The 22,082-nt window shown below is 43.2% G+C and overlaps 1 protein-coding gene across 1 annotated transcript in view; it reads right to left on the bottom strand.

The window, feature by feature from the left end:
• The window catches only part of LOC143984317 (major histocompatibility complex class I-related protein 1-like), a 95,068-nt gene that overhangs the window by 17,884 nt on the left and 55,102 nt on the right, over positions 1–22,082 (bottom strand). Inside the window, exons 4-5 of the mRNA XM_077484563.1 lie at positions 18,026–18,304; positions 7,111–7,201 (exon numbers count right to left, since the gene is read on the bottom strand). Coding sequence (XP_077340689.1) covers positions 7,111–7,201; positions 18,026–18,304 — 370 coding nt within the window. The remainder of the gene's footprint in view (positions 1–7,110; positions 7,202–18,025; positions 18,305–22,082) is intronic.

Raw genomic sequence — 22,082 nt, 5'->3', positions numbered from 1 at the left:
GATCGTGGAGATCTGCCACCGAGTCATCTGTGCCCACCTGTGCCACCTACCAGTGCTGCCTCCCAGTGCCCACAGTGCCACCTATTGGTGCCCACTCCCCAATGTCCTCTCTGTTTCCGCTTCCCCATTCATATACTAGGGCCAATTTACCTACCTGCATGTCTTTGGAGTTGTGGGAGGAAACTCACGCAGGCACAGGGAGAACATGCAAACTCCAGGTAGGTAGTGTCGTGGTTGGGATTTGAACCAGCAACCCTTTTTACTGCTACAACCACTACACCACTGTGCCACCCAATCAATATCCATCTATCAATCAATCAATAAATGCTTACTGCAATTTTTTTACCAAAAATATCTAGAAGAATACGTATTGGCCTAAACTGAGGAAAAAACATTTTTATGTATTTTTTAGGGATATTTATTATAGCATTTTTTTTCAAAATTGTCGCTCTATTTTTGTTTATAGTGCAAAAAAATAAAAACCGCAGAGGTGATCAAATACCACCAGAAGAAAGCTCTATTTGTGGGAAAAAAGGACGTCAATTTTGTTTGGGAGCCATGTCGCATGGCCGCGCAATTGTCAGTTAAATCGACGCAGTGCCGAATCGCAAAAAGTGCTCTGGTCTTTGGCCAGCCAAATGGTCTGGGGCTTAAGTGGTTAAGCTGATGAGCTGATGAAGTGGTTAAGCTGATGATATACTTATTTTTGTCTCTGATACATATACATCCCTTTCCTCTGCAATGTCTCTCATTATGGAGTTTGGTACATTTTCAGGGGTTTAGAAATAAAGGTTAAGTTCCCCTTTGGGAACATGTTACATATTCCACCCGTTTTTAGGATGGATCTTGTAACATGTTCCTTTCCTGCAGCCTCTCCCTAATCTCTCTACTCATTGTGACAGCAGGCAGCGGATTTTTTCACCCACTGTCACAATTTTAAAAGAACACTGCTGTGCGGAGCTCTGCCCATCCATCTGCGTCATTCATTTACAGATACAGCTGAAAGCTTGTAGTTTTCAATAAACTACCAGGGCACTAGCGAGTGCTCTAGTAGTTCATTGAGTTTTCCTGTCATTAAGTATCTGCCTGCTCCTATGAGGTACTAGTAGACAGATGCACTGACAGTCTGCAGGAGCCTGGGATTGTGCCCATGATCTACTGATCTCGGGTGCAATGCTTCACACTGCAGGCTCCTGAAAAAAAATATTAAACGCACATTTTTTACCTGAACAAAAATGTGCATTTATAATTGTTTTATAGGTGACCTTTAACTTTAACTTTGACAAATCGTTATTGTTTCTGCTTGATCAACTCTTTGATTTATCTTTTTCTGTATTGTCCCTGTTAAAAATTGTTTCCCAGTTTAAATGGTTAACGCCGCATACACACGATCGGAAATTCAGCCAGCAAAAGACCGATGAGAGCTTTCTGTCGGAAAATGCGACCGTGTGTATGCTCCATCGGAATTTCTCTGGCCGAATTCCCACCAGGAAAAGTTTGAGAGCGTGTTCTCAATTTATCCGACGGAAAAAGTTTCTATCGGAAATTCCGATCGTCTGAAGCAATTCCGACGTGCAAAATTCCTACGCATGCTCAGAAACAAACTTGATTTTTTTTTGGCTCGTCATAGTGTTGTACGTCACTGCGTTCTTGACGGTCAGAATTTGGTGTAACCGTGTGTAGGCAAGACAGCTTGAGCGGAATTCCATCGCAAATTCCGTTGGAATTCCATTGGGAAAACCATTAGAGCTTTTTCCCACCATAATTCCGATCGTGTGTACATGGCATAAGAGTACAGATTACTAGACTGATACAAGATTACAACCCCCTGAATTTAAATCTGTTACTTACTAGATTTCTCTCTCAATGTATGGTGTAAACTACCTTTATCTCTAGCTGGCCACAGTAATCTTCTCAAGATAGTTTGAATGCCCAACTGTTGCACATTTTACATAATTCACTCTGCTGGATCTCACTTAGGCATTTTGGAAAGATTAACACAGTGTTTAGAGATTTGATCTAATGAAAGAAAACGCCCAGGATTAAAATTAGAATTTTTGCAATATTCCAAAGAGCAGGGAGGAGTGTCTGTTCCAAACCAATGGGTTTATTTCCTCGATGCTCAGCTTTAGCACATTGTGTGACGGGAGACATGGCCCTCAGGGATCCTCTTATAACATGCTTTCTTCATTACTTCCGTAAAAACACATTACATACGTTAGACACTCTGGCTGTTCTTAACATCTCTGATGGTTTTCCCGAGTGTGGCTCAGGGTTAAATTTCAGTGCCATTAGCAGTAACCCCGAGCCACACTTGGGATTGCATTGCAGGATCCTGGTGCTGTGTACTTACCTTGTCCCCAGGATTCTGCCCCCCCCCCGCTGTGTCTCTGGGTTCTGTCCTCCGCCCTGATGTCCTGTGTGCTGGGCTTCGTTCCCTGCGAGCGCCGTGACGCATGGGGCGGAGCCCGGCGGCAAATTAAAAAAATTGAAAATTCATAACACATACAGTACACTGTAATCTTACAGATTACATTAATATATGAAATAATTTCACATCCCTTTTGTCCCTAGAGCTTTGTGCAGGGCCCTGCTTGCAGTTTTATATTCTAAATGCTGTTCTTTCAGCCTGGAAACTTGAGATTGTCCATAGCAACTAAAAAGTGTCCCTTTCGTCAAAAGTGGTTTTAGACCAGCTAGAAAACAGCGATAAATTAGAACACTTGCAGAATTGAGCGATAGTGAATCATGGGGAAATTTATTTTATTATTATTATATTATTATTTTTTATAATTATTTATAGTAATTTGTTATATTATAATTTATGATTTTGTGTTTCAAACTTTATCATACCCGGGATGTCTACTAGACTCTTATTTGGACAGATTTACGTGTGTTATTGCTAAGAATTACAGGCCTACAATATAAAATGCCAAATTTCTATGCAAAACAATTGTACCGCGTTGAGACGCAAAAATATGACATAATAATACCACCAGGGAGGCTACCGTGCAATCTTCAGATCCCACACTAAATTTGATTGACAATGTGTGGCAAACAGTTAAAACTCTTTTGGAAATTGTTGGATATACCAAATACACCCCACTTTGGTCCAGTGCTACATTGGTCCAATATTCTCGGCTGGAAGGCTTTGTAAGGTGGTAGAGGGTGGGAATCACATTTCTGTCTCAGCTTTATTCTGATGAAACCTTAAAATCTTTTCAACAACTGCATTCAGAGTTTAACTTGGAACAGCATTGATTTTATCAGTATTTTCAATTAAGTCATGCACTTTGTGCACAAGGCTTGATTCCGTCCACCTCCCTTGCGCCAACACCTTTGTTTGATATACTTGCCCATGCTGAGACTACTAAGTGACTTATTTCAATGGCATACACACAGTTATTTTCTTTTTTATTATTAAAAGTTCTCCTTAAAGGGATTGTAAAGTCTATTTTTTTTTCTCCTAATAAAAATAACAAACATGTTATACTTACCTGCTCTGTGTTAATGGTTTTTCACAGAGAAGCCCAGAGCCTCCTCTTCTTGGGTCCCTTTTTGGCACTCCTGGCCCCTCCCTCCTGCTGAGTGTCCCCAAAGCAAGCAGCTTGCTATGTGGGCACCTGAGCTGTGCTGCAGCTCTGTGTATCTATTCAGATATGGAGCCAAGGTTTGGTCCTGCCCCTTCTCTCTCCTGATTGGCTAACTGACTTTGATTGACATCAGCAGGAGCCAATGGCACCGCTGCCATGTCTCAGCCAATCAGGAGGGAGAGTCCTGTATGGCTGAAGCACCCGTGGACATCGCTGGATCGAGATGGGGCTCAGGTATGTATTAGGGGGGCTGAGGAGGGCTGCTGCACATAGAAGGCTTTTTATCTTAATGCATAGGCTATCAAATTCAAGAAGTGGAATGTGTTGCTGTGGCAATTTTGGTAATTTTTTGTAGCATAAATATGTAATAATATTTTAAGACCTTGTATTGTTTAGCAGCTAAGATTCCCCTATTAATTTTCTAATTAACATGTTAGACTGCTTCATGAGCTCAGGACAGGAATTGATGCTACAGGAAGTAGGGGGAGGGGAAAGAGGACTTGAACAAGCCATGTGGTAAGGAGCAAAGGAATAGTTGTGCTGGAGAACTATGAGAAGGAAGGAACAATAAGAAGCCTCCATCACCAGGAAAAACCAAGTTAAGTAACTGTTTAGTGTATGCCTATCACATATATTGTACATGCTTGTTTGCTAGGAGGATAGATAGCTTGTTCATGTTGTAGGCATATTTTGTGATACTTTGTATGCAGTGAATTGTTTTACCTATAGTTGTCTGTGCTGTTTTTGCTGTTTAGTAAAAACAATAATACACTACAGAATTTGTTTTTATGCTTCCTTGCTTTACCGCAAAGTGACCTTAAAAGATGAACAAAACAGGCTCTTAGGTTCCTTTCTCCCCTAGTACTTGGTGGTCAGCTTATGCCGCGTACACACGATGGGACTATCCGACGGACAAACCGCCGGACTTTGCAGCGGAGGTCCGCCTCACTTTCAGAACGAGGGAACCTGCCCACACACGCCCGGACTTTTCCGGCCGACTAGGTGCGTCTGTTCATTTTGAACACGGCTCCAGGTAGACAAGACTAGTGAAGGAAGTCAATGCCGCCGCCTGCATCGCCGAGATTGACGTGTCGCTGGCCCCGTCACCTAGTATGGACTTAAAGGGGAAGCCCTACACCGAAAAAATGGTGTGGGGGTTTCCCCAAAGTCCATATCAGACCCTTATCCGAGCACATAGCCTGGCCGGTCAGGAAAGGGGGTGGGGACAAGCGAGCGCCCCCTTCCTGAGCCATACCAGGCCACGTGCCCTCAACATGGGGAGGTGCTTTGGGGAAAGGGGGGCCCTGCGCCCCCCACCCCAAAGCACCTTGTCCCTATGTTGAGGACAAGAGCCTCTTCCCGACAACCCTGGCCGTTGGTTGTCGGGGTCTGTGGGCGGGGGCTTATCGGAATTTGGGAGCCCCTTTAATAAGGGGGCTCCAGATCCCGGCCCCCCACCCTATGTGAATGAGTATGGGGTACATCGTACCCATTCACCTGAGGGAAAAAGTGTCAATAAAAAAACACAACACAAGTTTTTAAAATAATTTATTAGACTGCTCCGGTGGTCTTCCGTCTTGGGGGGTCTTCTCGCTGGACTCCTCCGCTATCTTCTGCTCTTTTGCTAGCTCTTTTACTAGCGGAGGAGCCCGGCTTTCTTCTTTATCGTCCCCGCCATCCAGGGGTCTTCGTCCAATTTCGGGGTCTTGTCCTGCTCTTCGGTTCTTCTTGCCGGACCTCCGCTTTCTTCTTCCAGCTCTTTTACTAGCGTTGGCCCAGTCTTCTTCTTCTCGATGTTGACACGACGCTGTCTCTGGCTACCAAGGCAGGGATGCATTGTGCGGCGACTTATATAGGGACAAGGGGCGGGGTCACCGGATGATGTCACATGGTGACCCCGCCCCCTTATCTGGGGGCCCCCTTATTAAAGGGGACTCCTGGATTCCAATAAGCCCTGGCCCGCAGACCCCGACAACCAACAGCTAGGGTTGTTGGGAAGAGGCCCTTGTCTTCATCAACGTCGGGACAAGGTGCTTTGGGGTGGGGGGCTGCAGCCTCCCTTCCCCAAACCACCCCCCATGTTGAGGGCACGTGGCCTGGTACGGCTCGGGGGGGCTCGCTCATCCCCACCCCCTTTCCTGACCGACCAGGCTACGTGCTCGGATAAGGGTCTGATATGGCCTGTGGGGGGACCCCCATGCCGTTTTTTCAGCGTAGGGCTTCCCCTTTAAGTCCATACCAGGTGACGGGGCCAGCGATGTGTCAAATCTTGCCGATGTAGGTGGCGACATTTACTTTCTTCGCTAGTTCCGTCTACCTGGAGCCGCGTTCATTTCAAAAGCCCGGCAGACTAGCACACAGACGGACGGGATGGCGGACAATTTTGAGTCAAAACTCCTTTCTAAGTCCACTGGACTTTTGGGAACAAAAAGTCCACCGGAGCCCACACACGGACAGATTGTCCGGTGGACCCTGGTCCGCCGGATAGTCCGATCATCTGTACGGGGCATTAGATTGATCATGAAGAGAATGTTCCACAGGGCTTTTCCTAGGTGGACCACAGAGGAGGTTCAGGTAAGGGTCCATCCTCTTTGGGAGGAAACAATATGACCCACCCTAATGTACTTTTTCGTTCACTTTGGTTTTAGTGTTGCACACTGTACCACAGGCTTAAATAAAATATACCATAAAATGACTTGATCATGAGTATATCAACAGGCTACATCTCACAGACAACACCCTTGCAATCAAAAAGAAGCAAGATTCTTCTTCAATAATACCACCAGAAAAAGAGACAAACTGCAGGTGTCATCCATCTGTACTGGATGCTACAAGGAGTAAGCCACTTGTACCAATATGCATAAAAATTATGTTCTGTAATTAGTTTGATATAATGGACAACCTGAACACTTGGGGTACCTCTACTATGTCCAACCCTTTCAGACATAGTGATTTTTTTAGTTGTCAAAAAGTGTTCTATCTTTTTTATCCAGTGTGTTCTGTTTCTGCTTCTCTATCTCTTCCAGTTTTTGGTATATTGTCCCCAGGTACAAACCCTTGGCTATAGGCAAGAAGGAAGTCAACTATCCAGTGAGCGCAATTTATGTGAAGATTTCATACACAAGAGAGCGTAGTGGACTAATACAGCACTGAGGTCATTATCTGTACAATAGCCAAATATTAATGTGCAGCACCTGTCTCAAATCCTGTCAAGAACTCTATCTGAGGTTTGCATGTTCTTCATGTGCTTGCATGGATTTCTTCGTCCATTATATTTTGAATGCACATGTTATAATAATTTATTAGTGTCAGTGTTTTTTTTTAACCTGGGTCCCCCCAATAGGAAATCTTTAGAAGGCCTGAGAAGTTTTATCCCATCACATTGCTCGTTAATCATTGGTTGTATCCTTAGGTTTATCATAGGTATATTATATGTATACTGTATATGTCTTTTTTTAAATGTTACCTTTACATTTTAAGCCTCTAGTTTTTGGATTTTTTGTATCATCACACTTACCTGAACTTGTAAATCAATATCCCCAGTCCAATGACAAAGAACACAACAACAACTGCCACAGCAACAAATTGCATTCTTTTCTTCTTGGGTTCTATGCAAAAAGTGTTAAAAAATAAAATAAAGTGTTATTTATACATAATACCTTTGAACACAATTTCCTAAAACACAAGGAAGCAGTATTAACCGTTAGACCTCCAGAAGGTTTTACCCCCTTCATTTTTTTGCTAATCTGCACTGTGCTACTTATATATATTTTTTTTTTTACTCAGAGTTTTCTTTTGGTGGTATTTGATCACCACTGTTTTTTTTAGAAACGATATAGGGTCTAATGCCCCGTACACACGAGAGGACTTTTCGACATCCAAAGTCCGACGGACTGAATCCGTCAGACTATTCGATCGTGTGTGGGCTGCAACGGACTTTAGCTTCACTAAAGTCTGACGGACTTTAGAAATGAAGCATGCTTCAAATTTTCCCGACGGAACTCCGCCGGACCCGGTCCCTTCGAAAAATTTGCTCGTGTGTGTGCTACTCCGACGGACTAAAACCGACGCTAGGGCAGCTATTGGCTACTGGCTATGAACTTCCTTAGTCGAATCCAGTCGTACGTCATCACGTTCGACTCCGTCGGAGTTTGGTGTGATTGTGTGTGGCCAAGTCCGCTCGGTCGAAAAGTCCGCCAGAACTCTGTCGGAACTCCGTCGGAACTCCGGCAGAACTCCGTTGGAAGTCTGTCAGACTTAATCCCTCTCGTGTGTACGGGGCATTAGACTACCCACTTTCAGACCAGACCATTTTGCTGGCTTAAGACCAGACCACTTTTTGCATTTCGGGACTGCGTCACTTTAACTGTCAATTGCGTGGTCGTGCGACATGACTCCCAAACAAAACTGACGTCCTTTTTTTCCCACAAATAGAGATTTCTTTTTTGTGGTATTTGATCACCCCTGCATTTTGTTTTTTTTTGGGCTATAAACAAAAAAAAGCGACAATTTCGTTTAGGCCGATACGTATTCTTCTACATATTTTTGGTAAAAAAAATAACTATAAGCGATTATTGATTGGTTTGTGCAAAAGTTATAGCATTTACAAAATAGGGGATAGTTTTATGGCATTTTTATTAATATTTTTTTTTTTTACTAGTAATGGTGGCGATCAGCGATTTTTATTGTGACTGCGACATTATGGCGGACACATCGGACATTTTTGACACATTTTTGGGACCATTATCATTTATACAGCTATACAAATGCACTGATTCCTGTGTAAATGACACTGGCAGTGAAGGGGTTAATCAGGAGGTGGCCGTTTAGGGGTTAAGTTTGTCCTAGGGGTGTGTTGCTAACTGTGGGGGGCATGGTTGTGTTTTACAGATCCCTGATCTCTGTTCCAATCACAGGGAGCAGAGATCAGTGTCACTGTTGCTAGGCAACTTGTTTACTTCAGCATCTCCCCATTCTTCCTCCCCGTGAGATGATCATGGGTATCCCCACGTTGATCTAGTCTGTGGGACCCGCAATCAGACTCACGGAGGTCCCAATCGGCAAGCACGGCGCCGGCGGCACCCACGCGATGGCACAAAGGCAAATTCAAAGGGAAATACCTGTACACCTTTACGCCTGTCCATGCCATTCTGCCAACATACATCGTTGTGCGCCGGTCGGGAAGCGGTTAATAGTACTATTTCAGTCTTTGCAGATGACACCAAGCTATGTAGTGGAATAAGATCCTTGCAGGATGTCTCCAACTTACAGGCTGACCTAATTGGGCAATTATGTGGCAAATGAGGTTTAATGTTAATAAAAGTAAAATACACTTGGGGGCTAAGAATATGCATGCATCATACATGCTAGGGGGGGGGGGGTACAACTGGGGGGATCCATGGTGGAGAAGGATCTGGGAGTTTTGGCGGATCATAAGCTTAATAATAGCATGCAATGCCAAGCTGCAGCTTCCAAAGTGATATAGAAATAGCATATTATATATTAGTTAAAGTTGTTTAGTGATGTCACAAATATTTAAAGTGGAGTTCCACCCAAAAACTGAACTTCCGCTTTAAGAGATGGTGATCCCCTGACATGCCACATGTCATTTTTTTGGATACACTCTTTTTAAAAGGCATCAAGCTCCCACTTCCTCCGCGGCACCAGAGGGAAGTTAATCTCTCCCCCCTCCCTCCCTGCAATCTTCTGGAACACATCACAGGTCCCAGAAGATTGCCCTGCCAAACACAGAGCGGCTTGTGCATGCGCAGTGCGTGCCCGGCTGTGACACCACAGGCAGGTGCCCACAGTAGTGATGCCGGTGCCGTGGAGAGGAGTGGGAGAGGAGCGGGGCTTTGTACGCCCGCATCGCTGGACCATAGGATAGGCGAGTGTCCGATTAAAATATTATTATTAAAATATGCTATTTCTATATCACTTTTTGTAGCTGCAGACATTTCATTTTTTTGCCTCTTTTTTAGTTGACTCAAGTGATGTGAGTGTAAACTGACTACTGTATATTGACAAGCCAGCCCACTCCTTTAGGAATGTGCTCCAGTGGGGGATGGCTTGGCCATTTTCCTGTATAACACACACAGCTTGTAAAATGTGTCTCGTCTTCAGAGCTTGCAATCATGCATGCGTCTGTGGTCACCTGCGCCATGCCATTTAATGGGGGGACCCGTGGCAGGAAACAAACATCTATAGTTAAGTATCCTTGTCATATTTTCTTTATCTTTACCTGTATCTGTTATTTATTTTTAATAAATGTTATACTTTTAACCACTTCAATACCAGGCACTTTCGCCCCCTTCAGCTCTCGCACATTCAATGACAATTGCGTGGTCATGCTACGCTGTACCCAAATGAAATTTTTATAATTTTGTTCACACAAACAGAACTTTCTTTTGATGGTATTTATTTATCACTCTGTTTTTTATTTTTTGCGATATAAGCGGAAATGTGGAAAAAAAAAAAACAATATTTTCTTCTTTCTATTTTAAAAGAAATCCAATAAAATCTAATTTTTTCATAAAATTAAGCCAAAATGTATTCTGCTACATGTCTTTGGCAAAAAAAATCCCGTTAAGTTATAATAATTGGTTTGTGTGATCACAGACATATGTACGCAGATGATCATGTACAGATGTGCACAGGTGATCACGGACATATGTGTGCAGAGGATCATTGGGACATACGATTTTAGTGCTACATATGTGGGGGACAGGTGTTTTTACTGTGTGGGGGATATATGTTTTGAGGACACTATTTTGGGGACTTTACATTGTGTGGGGACACTGGGCCGGTGATCAGTGTGTAAAAAGCTGTAAAAAACATCTCATACTCACTGACCACCGGCCGGCTGCAGTGATCCCCTCTCCTCTCCTTACTGACAACTTCTGTGTGAGGAGAGGCGAGCCGATCGCCTAGAAACCGGCTCTCTATTTACGTCACATGACGGCTGTGATTGTCACTGAGACATGTTTTTAAATCACATTCACTTATGTAAATGTCTTTTATCTTCGTCCTAGTCTTTTTTTCATCAATGATTTGTAATAAATAAACATTTTTATTTTTTAACCAAAAGAAAAACATGCCTGAAAAGTAAATTTTTTTCCAATCCCTGTATCTATCTAACAGATTTAGGACGTGGCATAGAGTATCATTAATTGTGCTGTCCACAGTGCCACGCTGTGGTGACAGCATAAACATTTAATTTCAGTTTTGACTAGTGAACTAAAATCAAATGGGTTTAGTTAAATTGTAAAGTAAATGGGAGAGAGGGCGTGCACAGGGCAGAGAACTGGATTGTCTGGAGAGGCTGTTATTTTACATAATGCTCACAAATTTTGGGTTTTTACCAGGAACAATAATAGAGGGGATTTCAATGGGGACACTAGTTCTGATGACCCTGTTGACAACCAGGGATTCCCTCACACTTCCTGTTTTGGCAATAGACCAGTAAGTGAAGGGAAATATATCCAATGGGACACAGCTGGCTAAACGGTCAGGGGTTATAACAGTTCCTTACTTTATCCAAAAAAATAATAATTTTTCCTTTAGTTCGACTTTAAAACTGCACTCAGATTTATACTTTATTCTATTACCCCATTGGGAAGTTTTCCCTCATTATGTACCCTGGCAACACCAAGAAAAGAAATAGGGAAAATTGTCATCACCAGGACTAGATATCACAGGAACAAATACAAAATTGTCTAATATAATATACTGTATATTTTTATTTTATTGAAGCGCACTACTCCCTTGGGAGCTGCTAATACAGTACGGCTAGTTTAACCCCCGCTTCTTCCACCCCCACTGTAGTAAAGCACAGGCGCTTTAGAACAGTTCAAAACTTTAACTTTATTCCAGATATTGGCAGTACAATCACCTCGATGATGCACAGAATACGAGTTGCCTGTGGATTGAAATGTGTGAGTGATAGTCCCTCTCCTTTAATGAGCTGACACGCATCCCCCTCTGAAAGGCATGTGGTACTTTGAAACTCTAGCAGTCCCAGGCCTCACCTGCCTTCTCCTCCTGCCCTTTTCTTCCCAGGCCAGGTCAGGAAAGGTCCAGGCCAACCCTGGTTCACTCCGGTCGGTTTGCAGCTACTTCTTGCTTGATGGAAACCTTCCAGTTCTGGAGTCTCTAAACCTCCATCACCTTCCGGCAAAGATCTGTGGCTTTCCAGCTCTGGAGTCTCTGCATTTCCAGGCCTTCCAGCCCTTGGCCTTAACGTCACATTTTTCTGCCTTTGTGGATTAATCCTTTTCCCATCTCCAACTCCCCAGGGAACATGTGACCCCAGTGTATATGTATGGGCCCTGACCAAGCAAATTAACAATTGTACAAGAGCCCATACACCCTGCCTGTCCTGCAGAGCCTGACCCGACTCCTTTCCAGATACTTCTCTGGAGAAGAAAGGGAGTGTTTTCCCAGGGTGATGAACAGGTTGTCACACCCCCCTCTAACCTATAACTCCACCCTAACCCAAAACAAACCTCCAGGCCTGTAAAAAAAAATGCAGTAAGGCACTGGCAATTTAACCTATCTTTAAACTGATAGCATTCACCTAAAGTGGTGGGGGCTACATTATTTTTTAATACTCAAATTGTATCAGACAATTACAGTAATAAACAAAGGTATGCTGCCTTCCCCAGGCTACAGTGACCTTTACAAGCTGAAATCATCATCCTAGCTGACATATTGATCACATATGAACTGCTCTGCCTCATTTGTGATCTTTAGTGGAGACCAAAGTTGTCACAGGTATGGCAGTAAGCAGCAGTGCAAACTGTCTTGCTGTGAAACAGTAGCTGTAAAAGGAAGGACATTTATTGATGTATCCTCAGCATTTGGGCATTGTGCCAAGGGATGCTTATGTAAAAATTGAGAGTCAGATGTAGCTAAGTAACCAAAGAGTCAATTTTCTTCCCATTCTTATCTTTAAAGCGGTATTAGGATGGTGTCACACTGCCCCAGTGCGGTCCTGTTGTTCTTTTGGTGAAGTGCAGCAAGCCCATGGGTTTATGAAGGTTAGCTATGCTTTCTCATAGACTTCATGTCCTGAGGTTTTTGGTGTGGTTTCAGAACCACACACAAAAGATGCAGTATACAGGAGTTTTGATGCACTTTCTGAAACCATACCAAAACTGCAGGACCTCATAGAAGTCTATTGAGAAGCACAGCTAACCCGCACCAAAACCATGGCTAGGCTGTGCTTTAGCAAAAGCGCAGCTGGGCAGTGGGAAGCCGCCCTTAAACTCTATAACCATTTTTTTTTTAATTGGACTCTGGAGATTTATGCCATAATGTGCTGGCATGCACCACATACTAGCTTATTATGACATAATTGCCTTTCAAATGAAGCCCTCCAGCACTGAGCTGTCAGTTCTTCTGATGCTTCTATCTTTACCCGGTCTTCTTTCTGGGTTTGCACTCTCCGGCTGTGTAAATGGCCGGTCGTGATGATGTCACTCTCATGCATGCGTACTGGAGTCATTATCAGGGAGGGGTGCTCTATGCAATTACAATACATGAATGCAGAGCATACTGCACATAAGATTTTGACATCATTGACCCGCCTTCCCTGCCAGAGTGATACTACAAGGCTCCGCTTAGCTCGGCCTCCCGTGCCGACTGCCGAGACTGTGGTGAGGCGACAGGTGGCTCAGTGGATGAGAGGGAGCAAGAACCTGGAGGACAGCGTGGCTGCACCTGCACTGCAGAGTGAGTGGAGAACAGCAGATAGAATCCTCACTGTCTCACTTAGGCTTACACACAACATATTAATTGGTGTATACTGCGCTGTGAATCAAACTTTGATTAAGCCGCCAACACAGCTCTAGACAAAAATCGTAAAAATTCTAAAAGGGGAAATATGTGTAGCGCTATACCAAAGTGCTAAATTCAAAATGTATACGTGCAAACATTATATATATATATATATATATATATATATATATATATATATATAAAACATATAGATTTAAATCTAATTCATGTGTACTCCGTGAACCCAAAAAATAATAATCAGAACAATGTTAAGTGAAAAAATATATAATCAATGACAACTTTTTTTTAAAAGTGCTAATATAGTCCTAAAAAGATAAAGTTTGGTACCCGATTATATAAAGGCTTCCAAGGTGTACCCTTCCCGCATGCAGCACCACCACCACCGTGAAACTGGAGGAGGCTTACTGGAAAGCTTGGACTTAGCTAGGCATATGCCCTCAAGTCATGTAGGCTTATATACAGAACTCGGCCCGATAGGAATAAGTAATCCACACTCTCATCTCGCACTGCAACATCAATTTGGCAGAAGCTCGTTATTATCCAGTAAAGGATGGAGTAGTGGTATCGTACATAAAACCATAGAAATCTAACATAGCGTGATACTGTCATGCAAAGGTTGCTTTATTATAAAAGGTGAATAAAAACACTCACATTTTGAAGATATCAAAACAGCATGTAAATAAATAAATGCAAGCGATGTCTGCAAAGGAGTCCACCCAACACATTTCGACTACAGAGTCATCATCTGGGGACTTTTTTGGGTTCACGGAGTACATGTGAATTCGATTTAAATCTATATGTTTCAGATATATATGTTTGCACGTATATTTTGAATTTAGCACTTTGGTATAGCGCTACACATATTTCCCCTTTTACACACAACATAGCAGGTCATGATTATCAGCATTATGATACTCACGCAGGCAGCACAGTCAGCATGTGCTCTATCATGGATCTGTCAGTGTTTCATATTGCTTTTTGGTGCTTACTTTGTTATTGCTGTACAGGGTTAAAGTTTGTAACACACAATACAGCCATCAGTTAACAAAGTCAGCACCCAAAAGCCATGTGACACTGACAGATCCATGACAGAGAACATGCTGATTGTGCTACCTGTGTCATTTCCATAATGCTCTGAAATACCCATGATCATCCTTGGTGACTTTAACATTCCTGTCAACGTTAACAACCCAACTACAGCTAAACTTCTCGACTTAACCTCGTTGCTTGACCTAACCCAATGGACAAATACTTCCACTCACTCCAATGGTAATAACCTTGACCTTGTATTCTCCCATCTCTGCAACCCTGGCAACCTCACAAACACCCCCTTTCCTCTCTCTGATCACAACCTCATTAGTTTCACTGTATCCTTGCCTCCAACCACCCATCCTTCCAAGCAGCAACAATTACTTGTAGGAACCTTCGCCACCTTAAGCCTTCTCTTCTCTATTCTGCTACTGACCACCTATATGAAATAATCTCTCCCCTGTCCTGACCTGGCCACCTCTGTATACAACAGTTCACTCTCATCATCACTAGATGCACTTGCTCTTCTAACCACACGCAGAATCAGGCCCCGACCATTACAACCCTGGCAAACTGACAACACTAGAAATCTCAAGAGACGTTGCCGTGCTCTTGAACGGCTGTGGCGTAAAACCAAATGCCTCCAAGACTTCACCATATATAAATCTGCCCTTCTAAAATACAATTCCTGCCTACATGATGCCAAACAAGCCTACTTTGTTTCTCTTATTAATACTTTGTCATCCAGTCCCTGTCGGCTCTTCTCAACCTTTAACTCTCTGCTTTGTCCCCCACCCCCTCTACCCACTAACTCACTCACTGCCCAAGAGATTGCCAATCACTTCAAAGACAAGATTGATGCAATTCGCGAGGACACCTCCACTGTGCGTACATCTTCCCCACCCAACATACCTGGCCTAATAGCACATTCAACACTCTCCTCTTTTGAATTGGCTACTACTGAAGAGGCTGCAAAACTTTTCTTAGATGCTCACCTAACCAATTGTCCCTTGGACCCTGTTCCCTCACAACTATTAAGGTCAACCTCTAATTCTATCCTATGCTCCCTCACTCACATCTTCAATCTCTCCGTCTCAAGTGGCACCTTCCCCTCCCCTCTAAAACATGCGCAGATCACCCCCATAATTAAAAAACCCTCACTGGACTCCACCAACCTGAACAACTTAAGACCCATCTCATTGCTCCCATTCACCTCTAAACTTCTAGAACGCTTAGTCTACAACCTTCTTAGCTCCTACCTCAGTGAAAATAACCTTCTTGACCCATTACAGTCTGGCTTTCGCTCGCAGCACTCCATGGAAACGACCTTACTAAAACTCACTAACGATCTACTAACTGCTAAAACCAACAGCCAGTACTCCATCCTACTACTTGACCTCTCTTCTGCCTTTGATACTGTTGACCACCCGCTCCTCCTCAATAAACTACATTCCCTTGGCCTCCGAGATTCTGCTCTTTCCTGGTTCTCTGCCTATCTATCACAGCGCTCCTTCAGTGTGACGTACAACTCTGTCTCCTCCTCTCCATTGCCTCTTTCTGTGGGGGTCCCCCAAGGCTCTGTCCTTGGACCCCTTCTCTTCACTATTTATACCTCCTCCCTTGGTCCGTTGATAACCGCCCACGGCTTCCAATACCACTTATAAGCCAATGACACCCAAATCTATCTGTCTACTCCTCACCTCTCTCCTTCAGTCTACTCTCGCATTACTAACCTGCTAACTCACATATCAGCATGGATGTCACACCACTTCCTTAAACTAAACCTCTCTAAAACTTTTCCATCAAAATCAACAATGCAACCATCAGGCCCTCCCCTCACGCCAGGGTACTAGGTGTAATCCTAGACTCTGACTTGTCATTTCAGCCCCAAGTCCAATCGTTGTCAAAAGTTTGTAGATTTCACCTCCGTAACATCTCTAAAATTCGCCCCTTTTTAACAAATGAAACCACCAAGCTCCTCATTCTCTCCCTTGTTATATCTCGCCTTGACTATTGCAACTCCCTTCTCATTGGCCTGCCTCTCCATAGGCTATCTCCTCTTCAGTCTATCATGAATGCTGCTGCCAGACTTATCCACCTTACCAACCGCTCAGTGTCTGCCAACCCTCCCCTCCAATCCCTACACTGGCTCCCAATCACCCAGCGAATTAAATTCAAAATACTAACCACAACATACAAAGCCATTCACAACTCTGCCCCAAACTACATCACCAATCTTGTCTCCAAATATCACCCAGATCGTCCCCTCCGTTCTTCTCAAGACCTCCTACTCTCAAGCTCTCTCGTCTCCTCCTCACATGCTCGTCTCCAGGATTTCTCTAGAGCCTCTCCAATCCTCTGGAACTCGCTTCCTCCACTGGTCCGGCTATCCCCTACTCTTGCTACCTTCAGGCGATCCCTGAAAACTCATCTATTCAGGGAAGCCTATCACATCTCAAACTAATCTCCTACCACTTCTATAAACTCATTCCCAACAGTTATAACCTTTTGTACCACCTGCCCCACCTTATTAGATTGTAAGCTCTTCTGAGCAGGGCCCTCTTAATACTCTTGTATTTTATTGTATTGTAACTGTATTGTCTCCTTTTTATATTGTAAAGCACTGCGTAAATTGCTGGAGCTATATAAATCTAAAAAAAAAAATAATAATAATAATGCTGATAATCATAAGATGCCGTGAGATGCTACTTTACACTTTCCTTTGGAAGGGGGCAGTAAACATGTGCCTCCCAACCACCCCCTTTCAACCACTTCCTGTACAGCAATGCACTGGTACATTACTGGTTTGGAAGGGTGATAACTTGGTCATTGCTGCAGCAATGATCATAATATTATTTTTTAGGCCCAACGAGTATGCAGAAAGTAACAGTAATCCTAGTGGCTAAGAAGCCCCTGGATTACTTTTGCAGGCAGTGGAAGGGGGTTTCACAACCGTTGCTCTCCCATGCAATCAGGGGTCCCATTAAGGAAGTCAGCAGCAACATCCAATTCCTGGGACATAGTGAGAGGAACTGATGATGTTCCTCCTACTTACATGGTCTCATGTAAGCAAGCTATTACTGGCTTAAACAAACATCTGATCAAATCGATCTTTGTTTGATCAGCTGCTTTGGAGGCCAGAGGAGAGATCTGGAGTCTAATAGACCCCAGATCTCTCCAGAAAGAGGACCTGTCACTGTCCCATGCTATCAGAAAGGATGTTGTTCATCCCTTCTGATAGCAATAAAAGAGATACAAAAGGAAATGAAAGATACAGTATACATTTTTTGTAATAAAATAAAATTGAAAACATTTTTAAACTGCCTCTGTCCCCCTGTACTCATGCACAATCATGAACATGTGTGCATATGTAAACGGAGACAAATCTGCAGAGGTTTTGTCAGGGGAGGAGCCTGGGGTGGGGTCAAGGGCAGGGTTAAAGGGGGCCCCATTGGGTAGGCTGTACGGGCCCCCCGTGGTATCTAACAGAGGCACTGATGGTGCCTACAGGTAATACTTATTAAAAGCTTTCATGTAGGTAAAATGCCATATTAAGAGTTTAATACCATTTAAATTATTGTTATACCAAGGATGTTGACACTCACCCCATTTCACACTGAAAGTCTCATCCCCCAGACTGCTGTGATCCACATGACAGGAGTAAGTGTCTCCCTCCCTTGTTGGCACTTCCACACTGACTCTGATCTGATAGGTGCCATCAGGATGGGGGAGAATTGGAGTCATTTCATCTGAAGGAACATGATCTGTCCCATTCCTCATCCATTTCACATCCACAGGTCGGGGGTAAAACCCGTACACCAGGCAGTATAGTCTTGTCAGCCCATCTGACTGAAGACGATCCCACACCTTCACCTCTGGATGCACTGAGAAGGAGATAAAAAAATATTTTGTTTGCAGCAAAATATGAGGGGCTGGTAGATGAGCAAATCATTCATGCAGCTTTGAATTTAAGCTAATTTAAGTAGATGTTTTCCCCATGTTTTATTAATAGTATTCCCCTAGTCAGGATGGGGGAGATTTGGATTAATTTCATCTGAAGGAATATGGTCCACCACATTCCTCATCCACTTCACATCCACACGTCGGGGATGAAACCCATACACCAGAAATCTTTAAAGGATGTGTTCACTTTGTCCCATTGTGAAAGCAGATATCCTCTCACCACACCCACTGACACAATTCAAAAACAGCACAGCTCTGTTGAGCTCCGCCCACACAGCCCCATCATTTATTTTCAGTTTCCTGTGAATGAATGAACTACAAATGCCATAATCCAATGTGGAAGACAGTTTGTACTTCTGAATGAGCTGTGAGGGTGCTGGTCAGTGCGCTTGTAGTTCATTGATCTTTCTGCAGTTAAGTAACAGGAAGTCTTAAGTCTTACAGGAAGTCCCAACAGAAAACTGTACTGAGAGTCTGCAGGAGCCTAACATTGCATCTTCTTACCAGAGGTGAACTTATTCTTCAGATCTTACTTGTTTGGCAACTCTGCACGTTAACCACTCGAAGTGCTAAAATAAAAGAAAAAACAGCCCCCTAACTACAAAAATGGGGGGGGGGTCGATAACCAACCATAGTGACAGTGTATTAAAGCTGCTGTATAGAAGCTATAAAGAAAAGTGACAATATGCGTAGGAAGAAATCTTGGGTCAGGAAACTGTACTTCATTTCTAATTGCTACTTATTTGGGCAATCAACCTAATTGCTGCCCTTTTTTTGGGGGGAGGGGGGCTTCTTATGATACAACAATAGGTGTGGATCATGGAAGCATGTATTCTAAAGCTGGTCATAGTTGAATCGAAATTTAGCTGGTTCATCAGGGATCAGCTGAATTTAGAACCATTTATGGCTGTTACCAATATCATTATCATTGGATCGACTCCTCTCAAACGGGAATGTTGGTATTTTTGTTTGATCAGCACCTGCAGCCAATTGGCTACAGTGCTAATCAGTGTATTCAGACAGTGGAGGCTTCCCCATTGTCAGAATACAATAGCACGGTGAGGAGGATTCATCCATCTGCCTCAAATATTTTTTTTTAAAGCGCCCCTGTCCCCGTGTCTCAGCGCTGGCTAGCCCGAGGCAAGGAAACTAAAAAGAGAGGATTCTGAGGTGTTTGGGTGTTATCTCCAGTCATGGAGAGGCCCAGTAACTTCGTAGCTATCCAGAGGAGGACTCTTCAGAAGAAGGCCACGTATGGGTTGGTTTCTTAGCAAGAGCCTGGAGGGGCTGAAGTACCTAAGCAAACAACGTCTGTGGCAGAGACTTATTCCTGTATGTTCTACAACAATGTCTGTGGCAGAGACTTGTTCCTGGTTTAAGCATCTTGTTAGCTGCTAGGCCTTGTGAGAGAGGGACTGTCCAACTTGAGTGAAAATCCAGTTGTGAATGGCTATTCTCTAGATTTAGTCAAAGTAAGCAAGTCCTTCATTTTTTACTTTGACACTAAGAATACCTGAACTTTCTTCCTAACCCTCTGATCCTATTTTAGGAGACTGTTCATTGTCTACATTTTTGCAAATAAAAATCCCTCTAAGCGGATCTGTCGTCAGTCTCTAAAGTTACTGGGCCATCAACCAAGGGAAACTCCAAGATGCAAATCAAGGAGAAGAAGGTAACGGTAAGCCCAATCAAACCAGCAGCTCCTTCGGGGGTTAGTGTTACATATAATAAGCATGGAAAAAATGAAAATGTAGGAAAATTTACCAAGGCATTAACAAGGATTCATCTAAATTAGAAGGCAAATAGTGTGTCATCCCAGGGAAAAATATTTTCTTAAATTTAGATATTTGTCTTGGGTTATAGCCTCTATTTTAGCATGAATCATAGCTTGATTAATTTTATGTTTGGTTTCAGTTAATACTAGGGTAGGGGATTCCCAGGCTTTAGCGACTGTTTGTTTAGCACCTGTAGTGATCTGTAGTAAGAGTTTGAACTGATTATTGGAGAGAGTTGTTTTAAATTCAAAAGTGTTATCAAAGGATCAGGAAAGATGGACACTGCAAATCATGTGGAATATATCTTTCCAAAATCTTTTGACAATTGAGCAAGTCCACCAGATATGAAGATGCGATCCAGGTTCAGGACAGCCTCAAAAGCAAGATGAGGAGTAATTGGGGCAAAATTCACAATTCTAAGTGCCAACGTGAAAGCACTTTGTAATTCGTTTATAAAGCAGCTATATTTTGAGAGAAATATTTTGTAGTAATCTATATCTTTTCCCATACTTCTGTTTCCAAAGAAAATCCAAGATCATATTCTCACTTAGCTACATATGACGGCAGACTAGAATCAGGTTTAGAAATTAGTTGGGCATAAAGGTTCAAAATAAGTCCTTTTGCATGGGGGTCCTGTTTACATATATTTTTTAAATATGATAATTTATCAAGTGCAAGTCAGTCCTCCATGGATATTGAGCATGAAGAAATTTTTAACCTGGAGATATTGGAAAATTCCTGAGTTTGGAAGTCCATGACTTTTACATAAGTCAGGGAACGTTTTAAAGGAATTAGAGAATATACAATCATGTAGTTGGGTTAATTTAAAGGTGGCCCATGCTTTAAACGATTGAGGAAATTTCCAAGCAGGGTAAAAAAAGAGGATTCTTAAGAAACGATAATGCCGCGTACACATGAGAGGGATTAAGTCTGACAGACTTCCAACGGAGTTCCGCCGGAGCTCCGCCGGAGTTCCGACAGAGTTCTGGCGGACTTTTCGACCGAGCGGACTTGGCCACACACAATCACTCCAAACTCCGACGGAGTCGAACGTGATGACGTACGACTGGATTCGACATAGGAAGTTCATAGACAGTAGCCAATAGCTGCCCTAGCGTCGGTTTTAGTCCGTCGGAGTAGCACACACACGAGCAAATTTTTCGAAGGGACCGGGTCCGGCGGAGTTCCGTCGGGAAAATTTGAAGCATGCTTCATTTCTAAAGTCCGTCAGACTTTAGCGAAGCTAAAGTCCGTTGCAGCCCACACACGATCGAATAGTCTGACGGACTCAGTCCGTCAGACTTTGGATGTCGAAAAGTCCGCTCGTGTGTACGAGTGTTAAGAGTGGAATATGGGGAGATTTACATACAGATTTCGATCTGATTTGTAAGTTTTTTTTCCGGTCAGAGCGTTGTAACCATAAGAGATTAGAGATTAATAATGGGTCACAATCTATAGATTCCAGAGCTACCCAGAGTGGTATTTCATTGGTTGCATGTGTAGCACTGACACCCAAAGGAGCGGCTGAAATTTGCTGGGCTTACCGTTACCTTCTCCACCTCATTGCTCGTCTGGGGGTTCCTGGGGTTGATGGCACAATAAACTGTAGAGACTGACACTTGAATCCCTTTTAGGAATTTTTATTTGCAGAAAAACGTTGAACAGAACACAGTCTCTCGGTAGGGAATAGAGGGTATGGGTAGTAAGCTCAGGTACTCTTGGAACTGCTTACACTTGAAATGTCTCTCTCTAGATGATCCAGGGAATAGCCATTCGCAATTGGATATTTCAACCATCGGATAAATCACCTTTTTCCAGATTTAGCAGCCGACAGGTGATTTGAGTATAGCAAAGTCTCTGTCTCTTGGTTGTAAAACTTTAGAATAGAACAGAAAGTCTCTCACAAGAACTTAGTCATAACTGA

This window comes from Lithobates pipiens, unplaced genomic scaffold (assembly GCF_037356315.1).
Source record: "Lithobates pipiens isolate NorthernLeopardFrog02 unplaced genomic scaffold, aLitPip1_a1.2 Scaffold_1, whole genome shotgun sequence".
NCBI classification, from domain to species: Eukaryota; Metazoa; Chordata; class Amphibia; order Anura; family Ranidae; genus Lithobates; species Lithobates pipiens.
The sequence above is the reverse complement of the archived record's forward strand: the minus strand, read 5'-3'. Positions and strand labels throughout refer to the sequence as shown.